General features: G+C 32.9%; 1 protein-coding gene across 6 annotated transcripts in view; it reads left to right on the top strand.

Moving 5' to 3' along the window:
• Window positions 1–14,649, top strand: part of LOC131277238 (lysine-specific demethylase 6A-like) — a 228,147-nt gene that overhangs the window by 103,141 nt on the left and 110,357 nt on the right. For all 6 annotated transcript variants that reach the window (XM_058291775.1, XM_058291776.1, XM_058291773.1 and 3 more), the window contains exons 7-8: window positions 8,712–8,766; window positions 11,152–11,186. In XM_058291775.1, coding sequence (XP_058147758.1) covers window positions 8,712–8,766; window positions 11,152–11,186 — 90 coding nt within the window. The remainder of the gene's footprint in view (window positions 1–8,711; window positions 8,767–11,151; window positions 11,187–14,649) is intronic.

Genomic DNA, 14,649 nt, shown 5'->3' with positions numbered 1-14,649 from the left:
GTTATTCTTTTTATTCCTCAAAGGGGATGGGTGTGGTTAGCTGCCAAGTGGAGAAAGATCTTTACTGTAATTTCTCACCCTCTTTCTCTTGATCCTCCCTGAGTTCTTTATAGTGTTCTTCTGTCTGCTCTACTTTCAAAATAGTTGTCTCAGTTCTGACTTTTTAATAGGAGGCCTGAGCTCCGTCCTCCCCATTTTCCCCAGAAATTTGTCTCCAATATTTAAAAATTTTGAACATTTTACATGTATAGTATCTTTTTTCCTTGCTGTTTTGTTTAAAAAAAGAAACAGCATTTAGTTGCAATCCAACTAGTAAACTTCAAAGACCAGAGATTCAATAAAGAAGATTTCGATGTGCAGTAAAGTCTATCTTGAAAACAGTTTTAAAAAGCCTATATTACAAAGAGGATCTAAAGAGTTGAGTATTTTGAATTTGAGGAAACTTGAATCAGATCATCGAGGAATAAGTGATTTGTATGCCCTGAAAAAAGTTGTTTCTGGTCTTATTTTTTTTTAAGAGGCCAAATCTCTAAAATGGTTAATATCAAATCCTGAAACACCTCCATATCATCACATGTTTATTAAAGAACCTACATGAAAAATGCAGTATGAAACAACAATAACAACAAAAAAAGAGGAAAAAAATGTATGCGGTGTGTTGGATTTAAATAATCTTTTAGAGTAATGATAATCTGTAAGTATGAGAAAATTAGAGCTCCAGATACTTTGTCTTCTAACACTTACACTATCTTTTAAAAACTGTTTGGTAAGGCCCTTGTAAGGTAACACCAGTGATTCCGCGCCTCATTCTAACCTTTTTCTTATTCTCCTATCTAGATTCCCTTTTTAAAAAAAACACCCTGTGGAAATCATATAAATTAGTTTTCAGAGTTCAGAGCGTTTTTACATTAGAGTAGATGGAGGTACATAGAAAAGTCATGCATGAACTATAGTTTCTGGGACACCCACACTCCCATCCCCACTGCCAAACACAATTTTCCCTATTAACATTTCACATTTATGTGGTGCTTTACTACATTCTTGAAGCAGTGTTACTTCATATGTCTGTTTACATTATGTATATGTGTGTATGTTCATTTATAAACAATCTAAAACTTCCATTTTTATTCCTTTTTATAGCTACAGTTCAGTAGGGTTAGTTATATTTGCAAAGTTATTCTTCTATCACCGTAATTCTTTGCCAAAACAATTCCGTTATCCCCAGACAGAAAAATCCATACCAATTAAACATTCTTTCCTCATAACCATCCCCAACGTGGTCTCTGATAAACCTATATTCTAGTTTCTGACTATGAATTTGCATAAGTTGCTTATTTCATATTAGACCACCCGTTATTTGTTCTTTCTAATATGCATCAGAAATTTATTCCTTTTTATGGCCAACTAGTATTCTGTTGTTTTGGATATACCACAGTTTGGCAGTTGTGAATAATGCCATTCTGACTATGGGTGTGCAGTGTTTGTGTCTTTGCTATCAATTCTTTGGGGTGTATCCCTAGAAGTGGGCTTACTGGTTATCGGAGTTATTTATATATTCCAGATATTAAACCCTTATCAGATAAATGGTTTCCTGATTTGTCGTCTTTTTACTTAGTAGAAAAAGTATTTGATGCACAACAGTTAATTCTGATGAAGTCCCATTTTTCTACTTTTAATTTTATTGTTCATGCTTTTGGTGTAAAGTTTATTTATATATTTATTTAGTTTGGAGGAGAAAAGAATTTTATTAACAATCTTGCAAGAACGGGCGCTCGACCTGGATAAAATGGCTGGCACCTTGGTGTAAAGTTTAGAAACCACTGCCTAACAGAGTTCTGAAGTTATTTCCCTGTCTTTTCTTCTATGTATTTTATTGTTTTTGTTCTTCATATCTTTGTGGTTTTTTTTGAGTTGTCCACCTTCATCCTTTGCATGTGGCTTTCCAGGTCTCCCAGCAGCATTTGTGAAATAGTATTTTGTCCCCATTGAGTGCATTTGGCACGTTTGTCACAAATGTCTTGGGCATAGGTATGAAGTTTTATTTCTGACCTTTCTGTTTGAGCCCATTAGTTTGTATGGCTGTTCTTATGGCAGTATCACACTATTTGATTACTGTAGCTTGGTAATAAGTTTTAAAAGCAGAAGTGAGAGTCCCCAACTTTATTCTTCTGTGAGAAGATTGGGCTCTACAGGGCCTCTAACCCATTTATTTGAATTTAATGATTGACTTTTTCCATTTCCCAAAGAAGTCTGTTGGAGTTTTGATTATAAGTTTGTTGAATCACTTGTAATCACTTCAAATAGAACTGACCTCATAATAATATTTCAGGTTCTAATCCATGAACATGAAATGTCCTTCCATTTATTTGCCTTTATTTTCTCAGTAATATTTTTGGTTATTTTTTCCCTAGATTTTTTATTATTTATTTGCTATACTATAAGAATTTTATTTCTTGGTTTCCTCTTTGTGTTGTTTACTACTAGTCTATGGAAAAACTACTGATTTTCGCATGTTCTTATACCTCACACTTTGCTGAATTCATTTGTTAGCTCTAGTAGTTTTCTTATGAAAGTTTTACTTGCGAAGTGTTCCTCTTCAATTTATTTTTCTCAAAAGTTTGAGCAGAATTGGAGTTAATTCTTCCAAATTTGGTATGATTCACCAGTAAATCCTGGGCTTTGCTTGTTAGGAGGCTTTTGTTTTCCAATTTAATCTTTTCACTTCCTATTGCTCTGATGAGAACTTGTTTCCTCTTGATTCAGTGTAGATAGGTTTTGTCTGTCAAGGTTTATTACCCATTTCGTAGAGGTTATCTAACTTTTTGTCATACAGTTGCTCATAATATCCTCTTATAATCCTTTTAATCCTTGGACTGGTAGCAGTGTTTTTCTTTTTATTCCTAATTTTAGTTATTTTTGTCATTTCTTTTTACACTTTGTCAATCTAGGTAAAGATTTGTTGGTTTTACTGATCTTTTCAAAGAGCCAGTTTTTAGTTTCACTGATGAACTTTGTTTTTTCATTCTCAATTTCATTCATTTCTACTCTAACCTTAATTTCTTCATTCTGCTCACTTTGAGTTTAGTTTGCTCTACTTTTTCTAGTTCTTCCAAGTGTGATATCAGTCACGTTTCTTATATGAGGTCTTTCTTATTTTTTAAATATAAGCATTTAGGAGGTATGAATTTCCTTCTGAACACTGCCTTTACTATGTACCATAAGTTTTGGTAAATTGTGGTTTCATTTTCATTTTTCTCAATGTATTTCCTGATTTCCCTTGTAACTTCTCTTTGGCCCTTTGATTAGGAGTGTGTTGTTTTGTTGTAGAATTTGAGAGAGGTTCGGTTATTTGCGTATGGCGAGGCCAGGACTCAGGAATGATTCTGGGAAGGAAAAATGGTTTATTGACAGCCAGCTGGACTCAGGAGCTTCCTGTTGCAAACCCGAGCCCGGAAAAGTTTCTTTTATACAGAGAGGAAAGGTTAAATGGTCCTTTTGTTTCAGTTCTCAATAGGCTTGAATTAGCATCTATATCTTCCACGTCTTAGATAAGCTTTTAGCATGGACTTCATACATTCTAGATAAACCTTTAGCACATTTGGTTTGCATTTCCCCTAAATATTTAAAATTTATAGACCTTGCTTTGTTAAACTGTTTCCTGAGACTGGAGTCCTTGCGGTGGTCACCAAGGGCAGGACTGCAGCCTCTTACCGTCTCACACCCACAAGTCACAGACAGCTTAGGTTAATTCCGAAGAGACAAAGAGCCTCCCACCCATAGCCCACATCAGTTTAACTTCCATGTATTGTTGGATTTTCCAGTTCTCCCTCTGTTACTGATTTTAGCTTCACTCCATTGAGTTTGCAGCAGCTTGTTTGGATATTTTCAATATTTTAAAATCATTGATTCTGGTTTTGTGGTCTAATATGTGTTCTGTCCTGATCCTGGTGTTCTTGCAACAGGCTTTTCTCGGCTGGTTTTAAGTACAATGTTCTGTATATGTCTTTTGGCTATAGGATCTTAAATTTATAGTGTTCAAATTTTCCATTCCCTTATTGCCCCTTTTGCCTTGTGTTTTATCCTTTGGTGAACATAGCATATTAAATCTGTTTCTCCCTTTAGTTTTGTCAATGTCTGCCCCATGTATTTTGTGGGACTCTAAGTGTATGATTGTTTATGATTGTCATGGTTTATTTGGTGGATTGACCCTTTAATTAATATATAGTGCCCTCCTTTTTTCTCTTCTAACAGTTTTACTTTACAATTCCCATTTATCTATTATTAGCATAGCTACCCCAGCTCTCTTTTGCTTACTGTTTGCATGGAATGATTATCCCATCCTTTACTTTCAACCTATTTCTGTCTGTGATTCCAAGATAAGACTTTCATAAACAGTATATGGTTGGATCATGCTTTTTTCATCCATTCTGCCAAACTGTCTCCTTTGATGTTTATCCATTTACATTTAGCTTAGTCACTGATAAAGCAGGATTTAACTTCAGCCAGTTTTTCTTTGTTTCTTTTTTGATATACCCTCTTTGTCCCACTTTTCCCTTTTTTGCAGCTTTCTTAGGTAAAGTTGATCTTTTATGAGGTAATTCATTGATCCCTTTTGCATTTCAATTTTTGTATATATTTTAAATATATACAAAACCACTTTCTTAGTGGTTACTTTGGGTTTTGGATTAAATATCTTAAGTCTGTTACTGACTGTTTTAAACAAATACCAGCTTAAGTAGCATATGTAGTCTCTGCTGTTATATACATACCTTTTCTCTTTATTTTCCCCCTCTTCCTATTTTGTGGCCATAATGTGGAAATATGGTTATTTGTTCTTCATATGCAATCTAAAACTTCTAGAAATAGAGCAAAATTCCATTATGAAGATATCTTAATATTGGATTGGTTTTCATTCACTATGACCTTTTCTATTGCTCCAAGTTATCATCTCCTCTTCTTCCGTTTGTACCCAAAAAACTCCTTCATATTTCTTCTGGGGCACATCTGTTGGTGTCATCTTTCTCAGCGTTTGTTTATCTGTGAATGTCATAAATCCCCTGTTATTTTTGAGAGACAGTTTTTTGGTTATAGAATTCTTGGCCCCCAGTTTTAATTTTCATATCTTAAATATTTCATACCAATGCCTTCTCACCTCCATGGCCTTGATCCTGAGGAAAAGGAAGTCCTTTCTCCCAATTCATCTTTAAAGCCAATTTCTGACACACAGTGGTTTCAACGAGAGAAAGTTTATTTGGTTGTGCAATCAAAGGAACAAAGTGGCCCCATGGCCCAAAACTCTCTCTTCAATTTGCAGAAATTCTGGTGTTCTTAAATACCAGGATGCTAATGAGTATTTGGGGTGGAGTTTTGCCCAGGTTCTTTCCCTAATAAATATTAAGGGACTGAACAGGAGGGGGGAGGGTCCCAGGGGAAGAGGAGTTGTTAGTCACAAAGTTAAAACCATTATCAGAGTTCAAAACATCCAGGTGAGGGGAATACTGGAAACAAAGTTATCTGTAAGATTTTTCCTATGGATATCAACCAGAGGAAGTTGGAGAGGTCACCTCATCAATAGAAAAGTTCATATAAATGGTTAAGATCCATCTGGTGTAATCATTACAATGGCAGGTTTTTAGTGAGCATTGACTCACTACAAAGGGTGAAGTCAGTCTAGCTAGTTTCAATAATTTTGACTATTGTAAATAATGTTGTTCTAAAGAGTGTTGTCTGTCAGCCATGTTGTCTGTTGGCCGTGTTCTTTGGGGCTTACTGTGACCTAACTTCCCTTTGCCTATGCTTACCTGCCTCATTAATGAGAATCCCTTATATGTAACAAACCATTTTTTTCCTTGCTTTTTTTTAGAGTTCACCAGTACTCACTATTTTGATGTAATATATATTTTGGATAAGGCTGTTAGGGTTTACACTGTTCGGATTTTTTTTTTCCTATTCCAGACTTATTTTACTTAACATTATTTAAGTCCACTTTTACAATACATATAATTTTAACATACCCCCATGAATAAAATCAGTCTTAAAAATTACCTCAGATCAAATCTTAGATAAAATATGACATGCAATGAAATATATAGGGATAACAGGTACCTACCTGCAAATGGTCTAATGTTTTCATGTTTTCCAAATTTAGTGTTACATTTATTTTTCTATTGATTTATTTTTGGGTTTTTTGGGGTGTGTATTTTTACCTTTCATAAGATTTGGAAAATTTTAGCCATTATTTCCTCAAATATTTATTCTGCCCCTTTTTACTTTTCTTATCCTACTGTAACTTTCATAAATGTGTATGCTGATATACTTCATATTTTCCCAGAGATTTCTTAGGCTGTTTGTTCAGTCTTTCATTCTTTTCTCTCTGCTCTTCCGTTTGTATGATTTCAATTTTCTTGTCTTCTAGTTTGCTGATTATTTCCTCTGCCTGTTATGTTCTGTGTACATTTATAGTTATTTTTAATATCCATTATTATTTTCCAGCCCCACAATTTTTCTTCCGCTTTCTAGTTCTTCCTTTTGTTCATGATTGGATTCATTATACTCTCTCATTCTATATCCATAGTTTCCTTTATTTTATTCAGCTGATGTAGGAGATTCAACTGAACATGTTTAGTTAATCATTCCAATATCTGTCCTTCATTTGTTACCTTCATTTGGTTCCTTGTATGGGCCTTTTCTTCCTGCTTCTTTGTTTGACTTAGAATCTTTTATTACCATGTGGTCTTTAATTTTTATACGTCTGGTCTTTAATTTTGATGTGGCGTACCTGGAAATAAGTTTCTCCCACTTGCTTAAGAATTTAGTGTAGATTGGCTATGTTTTAAGGCTCTTCTTAAGTGTTTAATCCATCTTATATTACACCTTTTGAATTTGTAGTTAATAGATCAGTTTTTCCCAGATGTTTCTGCCCCTGCTTCTTAACCTGGGTGTGTACAATAACTTTCAAAAGTGAAGCAGATGTGGCTCAAGTGATAGAGCTTCCTTCTGTCTACCATATGGGAGGACCTCGGTTCAATCCCTGGGGCCTCCTGGTGAAAAAGAAGAAGAGAAAACATTCCCATGTGACAAGCTGGTGCCCACACAAGTGCCTGTGTGGTGAGCCAGAGCCCTGCACAAAGTGAATCATGCAGCAAAATGATGATGCATCAAAAGAGAGACAAGGGGAGAGTGAAGGTCAAGTGAACCAGAAACCAGGAACTGAGGTATCGCAATTGACAGGGAACCTGTCTCCCCATCAGAGTTCTCTAGGATTGAATCCCGGTGAATCCTAGAGGAGAGAAAATGAGAAGAGAAGACAGCACACACAGCAAAAACAGCAGAGCAGGTGGAGGGGAAGGGGGAAAATAAATCTTCAAAAAAAAAAAAACTTTCAAGATTACCAAAGTAGAGGACACTGTTTCCTCTTTCTGCCCCTATTTCTAATAATTATTTATATTTATATATCAAGTAGCAAATACCAACATTATCTTACTAATTGACAGTTCTCATCAACTTACATGTAGATTACTTGGTAATTCCATACCAATTCTGTGTTGAAATGTGGTATATAAATTTTTAGAGATAATTGCTTCTAACAAAGAAAATAATATATTTTTTATTATATATGCTCAGTTAGTCACTTAGAAAGTTAACTGTCAGTGTGATGTGCCATTTTGGGAACACAGTTTAAGATACTTGAATTTCTAGATAGGAATGACCTTTTGTAGTTGATTTTTGAATACTTTGTCCTGGGGTTGCTTAATGATAACTTAAATTAATTATGTTTATTGCAGGCATTCTGAAAATTGAATATTCTTTGGTGGGAATATTTTGTAGTATAAAGAGGCACTTTTTTTTTGGTCATTAAAAGTAAAAAAATCAAACCAAACTCTAGAAATTGTTGTCTTCAATTAAATAGTTTTATATAATTTTTAAGTTTAATGTTGATAAAATGTAAATGTCAAGTGCCAGTGTTTCAGCACTAAATTCCTTACAAAATTAAGATTACATATCCACATAATCTCTACATCATTGATCCAAACTTTCATTCATCTTAATTGACAGAATATTTTTATATCATACGGTTAGAGATGCCCTAATGTTTCCTAAGTAGTTCTACATTTTTAACAGATATAATACAATTTTAAGTATATTTTAAACAGGCAACATTTCCACAGAAGAATTTGAACATAAGCTTCTTGAATATTCTGCCCAATAGAATATTCTGTTGTTCTACCTATAGTTTTAAAAATGTCTTCAAGTACAGTGATTATTAAAGAACCAGTAAACATAATGTCTTATCCCTGATGATAGTTACATAAAAATTTTGTTCTAAAATTAATGCATTTGACTTTTCAGATTTTTAAATAATTGATTGAAAAACGTTTCATTTAAATAAGTCTTTAACAATATATTTGTTTACTTAAAAATTCATATTCTTATTGGTTTCACAAAATTCACATATACATATAACAACTTGATTGAAGTTAATTGTTTTCCTGTTCTCCATTCTTAACCATCTCATGAAGATAAATTGATACATTTAAGTTGTCAGCACTAGGATTTTAATGGTAGAAACTTTATTTGGTTGGTTAGTACATTTAAATTGAATAAAAGTTTCATTATTATGTTAGACCATAAAAACTTAAAAGATATAATATTAAAAATCATTTTATATAACTTTATATTTAGTGCATAATTTTTTCATTTTCCTCTTGCAGCATCTTCAGTTAGCTTTGGTTGATTGTAATCCCTGCACCTTGTCCAGTGCTGAAAGTAAGTATGAAATATAGTTGTGCTACCTTTTTAGAGGAAGAGAATATACACAGAAGATTTTAAATCAATACCATAATTACATTTTCAGGCTACTATATTCTGGTTTCTTTCCGTTGTTGAGAAGAATGGTAAAGCAAATATCTGATTGAGATTTTAGGATATTATAGTTCATTTGAATTGGGCAGTTTATTTTAAAACAACATGATTACTATAGAAATGATTGCTGTCTCACAGAACACTAACAAATAATGAGTGCTTCATGCTAGATATAATTAAAGGTATTATTATTTATCAATTTAAGTGTAAATGTTATCTCCTTTTCATTTATTGTCTTTAGTGATTTTCATTATTCCACAAACCTTGTCTCTTCTTTCATATTCTTGTGATAATACTAAGAAGTATACAAAGCAAAGTTAGGAGAAAGTTTATTTAGAAAAATTTTGTTCTTTATGATAAAATTGCAAACAATTAAAAATTATATGCACTTAAGGCTTTTGATACTATTTAAAGGGGATAACTTACAATTAATATTGTTCTCCTTTCTGACTCTCTCTGGGATAATGTTTATTTCAGTATTTTAAAAATAATGTATTAATTGAACCTAACAATATAGCAATATTTGTTAAAATTTCAGTCTCTGAAATTGAGACCTATCATGTTGATTTCTTTATCAGTAATACTTGTTTACTTAAGCTCTCGTTTAACAATATATTTAAGAACAAAATACGGAGAGTCTTCATCTCATGAGTTTTCACTCTTATCTTATGGAATGTTAAACTCAGGGATAGGAGACCTGAGATTTAAATCTGAAATGATGTTAGAGTGATAGAAGAGGAAGAATTCTAGTTAGCAGAAAGTTTTTCTTCCTTGTTACCTTCATTAGATAGGTAAGGAGATTGGGGCAGATGAGGTCCAGATTTTCTGTGTTCTCCCCTTTTCCTAACTTAGAACTCAGTTTCCCTTTCAGTGAGGTGAAATTTCTGTTAATTTGATTTAACTGGCAGGAAGCTTGGGTTGAGAAATGAGAGCAAAGAAGAGGAAAAATCCTTAAACCCATGTAGGTAAAAGGGTTATTCATACATATGAGACTTTGTTCTTTGTTTTATTCTGTGATATATATAATATGTACATTAAATTTTATTCTTTTATAATATGTTTTATTCTACCTCATATCTGGTTTATTATCTTATGTTGCAATGCTGATGTAAAATAGCGACTGTCCCAAAGAGTTTGATTTTAGAGTTGTTTGATATTGGGAAGCAATTTTTCCCTTTTAAGGGATTTAAGATTATTTATTGGAGTTTTTTGTGTAGGGAGCTTATGAAAGACCTGCCTTTATTTGATTCTCTTTATATTTGTTTTATCATCTTGCATTTTAGGTGATTTAATTCTTCTTCCTTCTTTAAGTGAAAGGCATGTAGTTCTAAGGAACTGAAAGGGAAATTGGGCAACTTTTTCCTCTCTTGTATCAGTATTGTCCTAGTCTAAGGTTTTGTTAGAAATATTGTTCATAAGAGATTCCATACAAATGAAAAAAGTTGTATGAATTTTTGAAATATGCTTTTATTTTAAATAATGACTTAGTTTGCCTGAGTTATCTTAAACGCTACAAATTAGTTTTGGTTTAAACAACAGGAGTTTATTGGCTCATGGGTTGGAGGTTAGAAGTAAGTAGTTCAAAATCAAGGCATCAGGAAGGCAATGCTTCATCCCTAAAGTCTATAGCTTTTGGGGTCTCCTTGGCCAAACTCTCCCTCCTGTTGCATGGCAGTGTCCTATTCTCTCTTAACTTTCATGGCCTCCAGGGTCTTTTGATAAGGCTTTCAGTATTCAGGATTAAGATCCCACTCTTCTTTCGTTGGCCGCATCTTAATTAAAAATAGCTTCAAAAGTCCTTTTAAATATGGGCACATACCCACAAGAATGAAGATTAGGATAAGGAATATATGTTTGTTAGAGTACATAATTCAACCTACCAAAAGTAATACACTTTTTAAAAATAGAGAATTCAGTTTTTTAATACTGTGTTTCAAGATATATAAATTGTAAATATCTTATTTGCTTAATGTTGCCAGTTCAAAATTTGTGTGTAGTATACTTACCTGCTACATGTTTTTATATTTTATTAGCATTATAAATAAATGAATTGACATTTTATATTATAATGACTTACAATGATGAAATACATTTTCTTAGCAGACTTATGATCATTAATAGATTTATTTGCATATTCCAGTTTATTAAAAAATAAAATTTATGCTTCTAAATCAGATTTGTCATTTGTAGTTTAAAGTTTCCTCATGCTTTTATATTTAATATTATTCATAATTTTATTGTATTTAATCTTCTGTATTATAATAGAAACTTTTCCATGATCCTTTGCAGTTCAATTTCATATTGCCCATTTGTATGAAACTCAGGTAAGTGTTCTAAGTTACTTTTCTAAATACAAAAACTAACAAATAACGAAATGCTCTTCCATGCTTTAAGTGAAATAAAGTACATCAGACAATTTCATGCTCTAAATGAAATCAAATTTATCAGTCTGTTTAATGAAGCTCTGGATATTACTCTCCTGTGTATATTTCATATTTTATACTTTTAATGTGTTAAAATTGTACAAAAGAAAATAGACTTGTATTTCATATATATATCATAGTTTTTCTACCTATCATAAGCCCTGTTGTTTAATCCATTTCATTTATTTATTCATTTCTTTATCTATCTATCTATCTATCTATCTATCTATCTATCTATCTATCTATCTATCTATCTATCTATCCCCCCCCCCCATCCCCCAACTCCCGGTTGTCTGTTCTCAGTGTCTATTTGCTGTGTCGTCTTCTTTGTCCATTTCTGTTGTCAGCGGCACGGGAATCTGTGTTTCTTTTTGTTGCGTCATCAGCTCTCCGTGTGTGCGGCACCATTCCTGGGCAGGCTGCACTTTCTTTCGCGCTGGGCAACTCTCCTTACGGGGTGCTCTCCTTGTACGTGGGGCTCCCCTACGCAGGGGACACCCCTGCGTGGCAGGGCACTCCTTGGTGCGCATCAGCACTGCGCATGGACCAGCTCCCCACGGGTCAAGGAGGCCTGGGGTTTGAACCACGGACCTCCCATGTGGTAGACGGACGCCCTAACTACTGGGCCAAGTCCGCTTCCCTAATCCATTTCTGAAACACAGTGCTTGCTGTGTTTTAAGAACTGTCATATATATGATTTGTTTCCAATCTTGCACCTCCTACATGCTGAATGGCTTTACTTAAGATGCCTTCTAAAGTTTTTGTTTTTGTTTTAACTTAAGAGGACTTTTGATAACTAGTGTTCTTTTCCGAATATCAGTGGTTGTAATAAAGTATTGTCTTGGAATAATTTTTTTTTCCCTCTGAGATTGATTTTTCCCTTACAAAAATGCAGCATTTGAAAGGCATATTGAACTCATCTTTTGTTATTCTAATTACTTTCAGGGTTGTTTTGCATTTTAAATTACTTCAGTTTAATCTTAGAATATTTCATTTTTTTGTAGGGCAGATTTTTGACACGAATAGAAAGTATAATAACGCGCAGATTACTTAGTCTGTTATAGAAAATAAGGAAGGAGTCAATATGAGGTGAATAAATTATATAATTTGTAAGATCTAATCTGATGTTCTAGTTCAGGTGTAAAATTATAGAGAGGTGATATATGTATATCGATTTATACTTAAAAAATAAAATATCTCAGTACCTCTTATCTCCTATTGTTCATTTTATAATGGGACACACTAAGATAGTTCCAAATTTAAACGCTTAATTCCCAAATCCAGTAATACAGGAGCCATCATGATAGCTTTACAAAATTAGCTTCAGATTCCTGGATCTTCTCCATTCCTCTTCGCACTCCACAATGCTCATATACACAAGTACAGCATTTTTATACTCTGAAGTTAGAATATTCTCAATTGGAGTTTTTCTTGCTTTATATGATGTATTTTGAAAATTGGTAACCTTCTCACATGGCTATCATGGATAAAAATGCTTACCTGCTAGTGGTAATCTTTGGTATTTTTGGTTTTATCTGAAGCTTTTAATGTATAGAAAGTAATACTAAAAACATTGGAGCTTAACTACTGTGCACTTTAAGATGATAAAATTATCTTTATTTCATTGAAAATTTTAAAGAAAGATGTGTTTCAAATATGAGGCTCATGTAGAATTTCGCCATTTGAATTTTTACAATTGCAGTATACCGATATTAACTTGTGAAAATAGATAACAATTCGAATGGGTCGTGAAATCTACATTGAGTGCATTCATCTCAAAAAGGGAAATGGAGGCAACATACTTTAATAATTTTCTCAGTGGATCCCTTTTTCTTGTTAATCCAAGGAAATTACCCTAATTCAAAAAAAATCTTACTCCTAATAAGGTCTGTTAAAACAAATGATGCATAAAAAGTAATTTTCTGAAGGAATATGCAGGTATTTTGGTTTTCCTAATTTCTGATCTTTTTAGTAAATACTAGTCCTCTCCTCTTTTACGGTAGTACCTTCTTGTCATCTGGTACTTTTATCCTCTTAAAGTTGCTAGAATGTTTTTCTTTTCAAGTCATTATTGGCCATTGAAATAGTTTCTGTAGTTATTTAGATGAACAAGTGATTTTCCCTTATTCTATTATGAGATGCATTGATTTTTTTCTCACTCTTTTGGAAAAAAAGTATAGATTCACAAAGTTGCAAAAGGAATAGAGAATCCCATTTTCCCGAATGGTGATAATCCTAGCCTAGGTAACAATGACAGAATATCAAAATTGAGAAATTGTGCTGGTACAGTATAAGTATAGAGTTCTCTGGCATTTTATCACATATTTAGATTGGTGACGGACTGCAACTGTCTTTTCTCCACTCTTTTATAAAATACCCAGGCGTTTTAACTGGATTTAGTGGGAGGAACAGAGAGAATTCTATAACTTGTCTGAAATATAGAAATTAAATTGATCTTTCAGTTTTTAACCCAGTTTTGCATACTGCTTTGAGATGTATTGTCTTTGTTTAAATATTACTGGTTTTAGCATGCTAATATTTTGTATAAGATTTCTTCATCTGTTTTCATGAAAGAGATTGGTTTTTGTTTTCATTTTTAAAATAACATTCTTGGATAAATTTAGAATCACTGGCTTTATGTAATGAAGAAATATATATGAGGGGTTGTGAACACCATTTGGGTAAAGCTTTTTAAAATTTCTCATCTAAATACTATAATTTATTGGCATAAATTTGTTTATAAATTCTCTTTGTAATGTTTATAGAGATCTGTGATGAACCTTTTCCATTTCTGATTTTGATAATTTTCACCCTCTCTTTTTTAATGATCACTTTTGCCATCGTAGTTTTCAGTTAAATAATCTTCATAAGATTTTTAACACTTCCTTTTATTTTATTAATGTCTGCTTTTTATTTTTCTGTTCAATAGTGGAGATTTGGGGCAGAGAACAATTTCATGAAATCTGCCTTGTAAAATTATGTCGGAACTCCTGTGCTCAGATGGATCTGACTCTTAAAACATACTATAAGTTCTGAGAACTCAAGTATAACTTGAAATAATTCCCAGATCCAAGACTTGCCATTGTTACTTTCTTTGGGTTTAATTTATTTGGTATGACTTTGGGAACTTGAGATACATATTCTATATATTTATACATATAAATATTTGCTTTCCAGTTTTAGCAATATATATGTTCCTTAGAGACTTCTGACACAGTGAGGTTTAATATTAGGTACTTATGGCACATTTTAGGACAATGTGGCATGTTTTTTAAAAATCATCCATTTCTTTTACATATTAGTATTTTTATGGCTTAACCAATGGCGTCTGGAGTTTGCCTCAAACTATTTTGGAATATGGGAT

Source organism: Dasypus novemcinctus, chromosome X, assembly GCF_030445035.2.
Source record: "Dasypus novemcinctus isolate mDasNov1 chromosome X, mDasNov1.1.hap2, whole genome shotgun sequence".
In the NCBI taxonomy this organism is placed as follows: domain Eukaryota; kingdom Metazoa; phylum Chordata; class Mammalia; order Cingulata; family Dasypodidae; genus Dasypus; species Dasypus novemcinctus.
This window is presented reverse-complemented; position numbering and strand designations above follow the sequence as displayed.